Below are 8,342 nucleotides of genomic sequence, written 5' to 3'. Positions count from 1 at the left end.
CTCTCTTTTTTTTTTTTTTTTTTTTTTTTTTTACATTTTTCTTTTTCCTCAATATATATCAAATGATAGCTAGGGGGTGTCATTCTATACAGTTACTTGGGTTTCTGGAAAGTAATAGCTTGTTCTGTGTCAGCAAAGTGCTTCCAGAAACTTTAAGATTGCTTCACGCCACAAAATGCATGATCTGGGAGTATTAAGTGTGACGTTTGGCCCCATGCTGTGGCAGATAAATAGGGTTAGAGGGAACAGGTGCCTGTACAGGTGCGTGTGCGCGTACAGTGGTGTGAGACAAAGAGTTGTAATAACTCTCTGGAAGGGGAATGGACATGGGAAGGCTTTATTTTGCTTAGATCGGGATGGAGCCTCTTGGAGTGCGTGTGAAAAGAGCAATTGTTAATTGTACCCATCTCCTCCAAGTCTGTTCTGGCTGCGAGAGCTGGTAATTGATAAAGCATTACCATCCCGGCTTGAACAAAACAAGTGGAAAGTCAGGGAAAAAAAACCTCTCAGATGAGGTAAAAATGTGAGTTGGGGACAGAGAAGGGTACAGTCAGACGAAGAGGATCCCAGTGCTGCCTACCCGGGAGGCAGCTGAATTTCTCTCACCATTTGCTGGAAGAGTTCAGTGATTTGCAGATAAGCACATGCAGTACACCTGTGTGTTTCTTGAGGCAAGGGTTGCAACAGCAGTAAAATGGGCAACTACTTAGGGCTGTAAGTAAGTTTAATCGTTTAATGGTTGATACTGACAGGCGTCTTTGAGGGTATACTTTTCTGCCTTGCAGCACTGCACTTTGACTATGGAAGCAGAGGCTGCTGATGGATATATAACATGTAAGTAGTCATTTCATTTGATTATTCTGAATTACTTTCCTTTTCCCACTATCCCTTCTATAATGCAGACACCTGAAACTTTCGTTGTGTATGGTCTTTGCTTGGAGGTGATGCTGAATTTAACAGCTTTTAATTGTAAACTCTGCATATGACTGAAAAACGCGCGGGGATGGGTGCATGGGTGAGTAGCTCTAGGTTTAAGTACTTGTTGAGGATGAATGAACTTTGCAAATGGGAGAGTGTTCATCATCTCCAGAAATTCAGATTGCAGCCAAAAACTTTTTATGCCTTTCACTATGCATTTCTCCTGTTTTCTGTGTCAGGGCAAAAACGTCTCAGTTGAAGTGCTTTGTTTAGCTGTCAGGTAACTGAGAGCTTTGTGGGGGGAAGGTTTTACTGTGAAGTACTGTGTCAGTCTTCTGCCCAGCCCCGGCTCTTCGTGTCTGCAAATGGAAAAGTAATCCTAAGTTCTCCTGAGACAAAGCAGCTGGGACAAGGTTTGTCACAGGTGGTGACAGTAGGTTTGAGGGGGCTTTTAAAAATCAGTGAGTCAAACGTTCACTTGTGGCCACGGAGAGCCTGGTCTCCACAGGCTGTGGAAGACCCTGCTGATAAAAGAGGGAAGGGAGCGAGCCAGCTGGACTTTTTTAATCGTTGTGTTACTCTGCTGAAGAAGGGGATGGAAACTTACGGGGGGCTTGTTTTGTGAAAGCAGGTGACAATGAGCTTTCGCCCGAAAGGGAGCACTCCGGCATGGCCATTGACCTCACCTCGAGCACACCCAATGGGCAGCATACCTCCCCCGGTCACATGGCAAGCAGTAAGTCTCCTCTTCAACCTGTTTCTCTCTAGCAGCGCGTTTGCCTTAGTCTGGTCCTCCGGGTCCTCGGCTTGCTTTCCGCGTCTGAACCACTGCTGTGGGCATTGCTTATAAAAGAAGACAAGGACAGAGTAGAATTTTTTTTTTTTTTTTTTCCCCTTTACTTTCTCGTTCATGCTGGTGCCTCATCTAAACATGAATGGGATTACTAGTCTGAACTATCCCAAGGTGGCATTTGAGAGCTGGTCCTTACCTGTTCCAGGTAGGAAAACACTAGGCTTGACGTGTGCTGGGTTTGTTTCAGCAGGTTTTGAAATCCAAATGGAAATTGTTGTTACTCTTACTTACTCTGCTTCCCAAAACAGCCTGAAGTAGCTTCATTTGAAAACAAACACATTTTATTTACAAAAGGGCTTTACTCTGGCTGAAGTATAAAGTCAAAATATCTGGGTTTGGTGGCAGGTTGTGTTTTGCTGTTCCGTATAGAAACTTCAGCATCCTGTTCGTTACCTCGGCTTTGCCTTGGCAAGTCTAAGAGCGGCTGGGAGAGCTGGAGTTGTGGCACTCGGTAGCTGACTCGCTAAGAAACTGAAAGGATTTTGTTTTAGGATGTCAAGTGAGAAATTGAGAAAATGCAGAGGCATTTGGGAGTCTACCCAGAGTTTCAAGTGTTCGGAATATTTTTATAATTATTTTAATGCTATGTTTTGGAGGTGGATAGATGTAGTTTACACACATTTCGTAAAACCAACACCCTTTATTTTCTCTGTGTGTGTGTGTGTGAGTGCCATGGCTTTTTTTTTGCCGTTGGTTACAAGGTTACATCAAGCTATTTCCCTTAAAGTAACTCTGTACTTGTACTCAGAAATAACGTAACATGCTTTGTTTCTGATGTACTTTCAGAGGGTTCCTCTCTGTGATACTGATTTTCTGGCTAGTGTGTGTGCTATAGATAGGTATTTATCTTTTTAAATGGAGTGTTTGTACAATAACCCACCACAAACTGTGAAAGAAAAAAAATAGAGCTTTTAGGGTCGCTTGCTTTAAAATACACAGTGTATTGCCTTCAGAGTCTTTCTTATGGAGACAAAGACGTTACTTTCCTTTAAGAATTCTTCTTTCCCCCTGCAAATTATGAGTAAAACGCAGTTTTTATGAGCCTTTAAAACTCAGGGTTATTATGAAGATCTCCCAATTATATACATGTTGCTTGAGAATATGATGGCTAATACTCTGGACTGAACTTTATATGACAACCGATCATAATTCAGCATTTTTAGACAATTCCAATCTTGCTGCACTGGGATTCTGATGTATTTTATTATGTTGTAAAAGTTTTACTACTCACTTTCTTCATTTTCTTTGTTTCCTTTTTATTAATGGGAAGCCTTCATTGGAAGGGGAAAAAAGCTCCCTGTTTTAAATCTTCTTTATAATCTAGACTAAAAACCAGAGTCAAATTAGGGAATAAAAAGATGTAGGATGAAGTCATGCAAAAGTGCTTTAACACATTAAATATTTTCCTGTTCATTTTGTTAACGTATTCAAAGGTTTTTAAGCTTCGTTAGTTCTTGCAACACACGTGTATCTGCAGCCTTGGTGATTTTTTTTTTTTTTTCCCCCCCCTGCTGTGTTTTTTGGTCTCTCACAGGTGTCTCAACTGCTTTCATCACTGCTGCTCTGTGTTAAGCATGTGCTGCTGTTGAAAAATTAGGGGCTCTGCCTGGGTTTCCTAAGCCAAGCAAAACTCCAGCTTCTTGAATTCGTTGTAATTCATTTACTCTTTGCAGGATTAAGAATGTTTTGCAGAGAGGCGGTTTGTTCTGTCTTAAACATGGAAGGTATTGATTAGAGGTTGTTGGCTTTTGTGGCAGCTGTTATGTTGGTTCATTTCAGGTTTTTGGCCAAATCTTGAATCTGGCATGTGCAGACTAAATTGCCAGGCTGTGCTTTAGAGCTTTGCGGGGTACAGGAAAATCTTTTAAAGGTTCAGTAACTCAAGGGCCTGCAACTTTTTTTTTTTTCTTCTTTTAATATATAATTTTTAAGGGAGACGTGGAGGTGGGAGGGTGGGAGAGTAAGGAGGAACAGCTGTTTGAAATATTATGTGTGAATTTGGTAGGTCCTGATGGATTGATCCATCATCCATCGTTGTAAGTGGAGGAAGCGGCTGCGTTGTATTTCAGTAGGGTTTGATTTCTAGCAGAGTCACTGGAGACTTGATCGGCTGTTGGCCCAGGACATGTCATTCTGGCTAGGTAGAGTTTGCTAATGGAGGAGGTGGTGCATAAGGTGGTACATGGATCAGCCCCCAAATATTTAACTCCTGGTTTTGTTGCCGGTGATCCCCAGGAGGTGGATGGCCCTGTTTAGCTGTGCGCTCAGGATGTGCACCTGCAGGGTAGAGATCTAAATTTTGACCTTTGTTCTTGCGTTCCGTTGAATCGTTTTGAACCACAGCTCTTAATTTAGCCTTAATTTGTATCTGGCTCAAACAGAGACGAACTGGAAGAAGCAAATTTCTTGGATCTGTACCGAAGCGACTGAGCGGTGCTCTCCCAGCAACAGTAAAATTATGTGCTAGGTAAAGAGTTTGCTATGTTCATTAGCCCCTGGCAATCCGTCTAAGTAGGAGTTCTGGCTGGGCTACTGATGTTTTCAGGTTCTATTCCAAAAGGTTTCAGGTGAAATATTTTGGCTGGTGTTGGAGAGTTGTCTACTGCATCCTTTAACCTATTATCATTTTCAAGTATCTAGACGGTATGTATAGGTTATGGATGGGGCTGATGCTCAATTTTCCTTGTGAGTGAGATGATCCTGGAAGATAAATCACGGTAAATCGCCTGTCATAGCTAACTAATGATCTCGCATACACCTTACGGTGTGTATCTGCCTTTTAGCAGAATACTGTACGTATGTTGGCAGATGCTCCGTTCTGTAATACTCTTGTAGTTTTGTGTAAGCAAAGATTTAAAATACGTGTTAACAGTCGGAATGAATAGTTTGATAGATTATGTCACTTCCCTCTACAGCAAAAGACAAATTAGCACTCTTCCTGCTGAGTACAAATGATACGTTTACATAGCCCCAAATCTAGAAGTCCAGATTTTCTTCTGATCTGCTGTAGGAAAACTCTTCCAAAGGCTGACACCCAGAGCTGGGCGTCAAAGGCCCGCTCAATTAACTTCATGTTGGTACTAGAGAGCTCCCTGCATGGCCGTGAGCCCTCCTGTAGACCCCACCGAGTTCAAGGCAGTCTGTCTTCCTGCTGAACTGGGCTGGAAATGATCAGGAACCTCTGAATTGGAACTGGTGTGCTCATTAAAGGCTGATGGGGAATCCTTATAAAAGAGGCTTTAAACAGAAATAATTCCCAGTCACCTCCTTATAATACCACGCTGAGTTCTCACTACAGTTGTTAAAGGTGTGTGTGTGTGTATATATATATATATTTTTTTTTTTTCTTTTTTTCCCTCTGTCGGTTAAAATGGACTTAGAAAGCCCCTTTTTGAAACTGCAGAGGCACAGCTGTTGGGTTAGTTGACTTGATGACCCCTTTGTATAGGATGGAGAATACTTCTCTAAGACCACTTGCCTGGTATCGTATGCAAAATAATACCAGCAGCTATTAGCATCTGACAGCCAGCGACAGTGGAAATTTTCTCTTAAATTAGAGACTTTACAGTCAATGTCCTAGATAACTTTCTTATGTCTGCTTTCATAGACAAAAGGAGCCCTTAAACAAAAAAAGTCAGAGCAATCATCAATATCAAACCCAACATCTGATGATTGAAACTGATTAAAATTGTGGTGTGCTTTCAAGATGTGTTTATAGTAGCTTAAAGTGTTACTAAGTTATGGGAAATAATTTATGAAGAAAATAAGCATTGCTGACTGACAACTGTTGCTGAAAATCGAGGCGATTGCATTTTCTCTGTGGTGGGGAAGATTGCGCTATCTGACAAGATAGCTATTGGGACAAGAGCATTGAATGTGAGTGATCTCAGCAGCAATATTTAAAGAGAACTTGGACAAGGTCTTATTATAACGTAGCCAATGCTGTATTCCCAGTGATTGGGGTAGACTGGGATGGACTATCAGTTGCACTCTTTTTTAACTTCAAAGCCCCAATTTTTTCTGAACGCTTTCAGTTTTCAACTCTGAATTGTCATGCAAGCCCTGTTTTGTCACAGTTGCGTTGCCCCAAGCAGAAAGTTTCATGAACTGGAGCTGTACAAGCACCACATCTGTATGGAGAAAGAAATGTAACTGTGGAGTCTGCTTTTTGGAATGAAACTCTAAAATTAGAGGTTGCTTCATCCGTCAGCTACGCGGCAAACGAGCCTCGCCATCACCAGAGTCTACTGCCCAGGCACGTGAGGCTGGACCTTGCACTGGGATTCTTTTTGGCTCTGTCTGTGTTTTTTTTTCAGTAGGATGAGGTGGCGGAGGCTGAGCCTCTGCAGGAGGATTTCTTTAGGGAGGATGGTTGAAGCTGGCTGGGCTGGACTGCACGGGGGGAACTGAATTAGTGCTTTGAGGCAGTCACTCCCCTGACATGCGCTGGGGCATGAAGAATTCTGGCAGCCGCAGTGGGGATTCAGGTCTCCAGTTCTTCCAGATATGTTGGAAAGTATGAAACACTGCATGTGGTGTGAAAAACTTCGACTGGACAGCCTCGAGATGCTGAGGAATCTCTTTCCTCATCGGCCTTTGAGGAGTAGGGTAGGCAGTGTCCATTGGTCCGGGTATCTTTGATCCTGTCTCAGTGCAGGGAGGTGGACTTGTGACAGTCACTTGAGATGTCTTCCAGTCCTTTGTGTTTGACTTTACAGCCTTGATAGTTTGATGTTTTAGAGAGCTTGGCTATGGAATTTCACGATGATGCCTGATACAGACATACCTGTGGTTGTACAGGTTGAAGGGCGGTGAAGATGCACTGCGCCAAGGTGAGCTTAGACATAAGGGATGAGCTCAATAGAGTGTGGCAGGGAATTGGTAGAAGTGAGCTACTTTGACACTTACAGAAGTAATGACTTTGCTTTGGTCTTTTAACCTCAGACTCTCCAAGAATTGCCAGGGAATAATACTAAAGAAAGTTTTAGCCAATGGGTTTAGCTTTCTTGAAGTTTAAGGAGAAAAAATAAAATAATAAAAAAAGAGGTGCTGATCAGGCTTTAAACAGAAATTTTTTTTTTTTTTTTTTTTTCCTTAAAAAAAAAAAATAAATAAGAAAAGGTTACCTGCAAATGAAATACCTGCTGGGATGCACCTTGGATTGTTGTACCTTCGTACACATCGGCTTAGATTTTTCACACTGGTACAGTTAGAACCATGAAATAGCTGCTCTGATACAAACTCTGTGCGCAGATGAAAACTCAGTAGCCGCTGAAACTACTGGGTGTTTAAGTGACCACTGTCTGTAGCTCCCACTACAACAGCGGAGGGTTCCTCTGTGTGTTTTTCATATCTTCTGTCACGGTCTCTCTGGCATTCCCTATGGAATCAGATACTCGGCCGTGAAAACATTCCTCTCTCTCGGTGAGTGTTATAACGAGGGTGGAGTGAAATGATCAGTTAATCTCATTAAATAGGTTTTTATTCATTCTGATGGAAGTCTCTCGAGAGGTCATCTGCCAGGGCTTTGTTGCAGCACACACCTTTCTTAGGGAGCTTCTGTTATTCTCTTGGACTGTCAGGTTCGGTTAACTTTCCTGGGTACACACCCTGTTACAACACTCTTGCTGGCTTTGTAGTCAGCAAGTTTTCAACGTTTGCTTCTGGAATTTCAGTTCCTTTTCAGACATGCCAACAAAAAGCGCAATCCTCATCCTGCTTGCAGTGCAGTACTTGGATAACAGACAGATGACGAGATACCCGTTAGAGACCGTTCTGCCTTTCCCATCCCTGAATCCGGGGAAAGGTGCCTCTCCTGTTGAAATCGATGAGTACTTTCTCCTGGGAAACTGGAGCGAAGGCTTCTTTCCCATTCACCTCCAGCTAAACGCCAGTTTGCAGGACTGGGTTTTACAGGTTGAAATGCAGCCACCTGTGTCATCGTTGTGCATTACTGAGGGTGAGCAGTGCTTGTTCTTCCCGTGCCAAGAGGGCTCCTTGGAGGAGCAATGCTCTTCTAGGCAGGAGGAAAAGGCGTGGCCCTCTTCTGCTTTTTCCTCAGCTATTCCAGTGATTGAAACTCCTTGGGAGATCCACCTTGGAGAAGTGATGAGGTTTGACAGGTATGGCTCTGGACTAGGTGACCAGAGGCCCAGTTTTTCTTCCGACTCTTGTCATCCTAGGGGAGTCCGTTCATGTTTCTGTGCTGTTTTTCCCCTCCTCTTGCCTTTTTATTCTGAATCACAGAGGCCGTAGATCACTGGGGATGGAGGTTTGGGTGGTTACGTGTCAAAAGTAGTTGTTGGCCCTGTCAAAAGTAGTTTTATTATGATAGCTGCTTTGCTTAGTTTTTGTTGTACGTTTAATTTTTGCAGCCCTGTAATAAGATGTGTTCAGAGGTACCTTAATGCCAGTGTAGCTTGTTTCCTGTCCCGCGCAGGAGTAACTGTGGTGGTCCTGAAGCACCCTGTTCTGGTGTGATGACATTAGAGCAGCCACAGCGCTGTAACCCTTCCCGTACATCTGAGCCTTACCAGGTCTCTGTGTGGACAATCCCCTCTTCGCGCTGCCC

At 43.1% G+C, this 8,342-nt stretch overlaps 1 protein-coding gene across 4 annotated transcripts in view; it reads left to right on the top strand.

Annotated features, from left to right (window-relative positions):
* Positions 1–785: 785 nt before the first annotated feature.
* IKZF2 (IKAROS family zinc finger 2) overlaps positions 786–8,342 on the top strand; it is a 106,530-nt gene continuing 98,973 nt past the window's right edge. The window contains exons 1-2 of one of the 4 annotated variants that reach the window (XM_086750688.1): positions 786–834; positions 1,550–1,654. In XM_086750688.1, coding sequence (XP_086606814.1) covers positions 801–834; positions 1,550–1,654 — 139 coding nt within the window. In that variant the 5' untranslated portion in view covers positions 786–800. Of the gene's footprint in view, positions 835–1,546; positions 1,655–8,342 lie in introns of all 4 variants that reach the window. The other 3 variants (XM_086750691.1, XM_086750690.1, XM_086750689.1) reach the window with 3 other exon arrangements.

Source organism: Chlamydotis macqueenii, chromosome 6 (assembly GCF_036417535.1).
Source record: "Chlamydotis macqueenii isolate bChlMac1 chromosome 6, bChlMac1.mat, whole genome shotgun sequence".
NCBI classification, from domain to species: Eukaryota; Metazoa; Chordata; class Aves; order Otidiformes; family Otididae; genus Chlamydotis; species Chlamydotis macqueenii.
The sequence above is the reverse complement of the archived record's forward strand: the minus strand, read 5'-3'. Positions and strand labels throughout refer to the sequence as shown.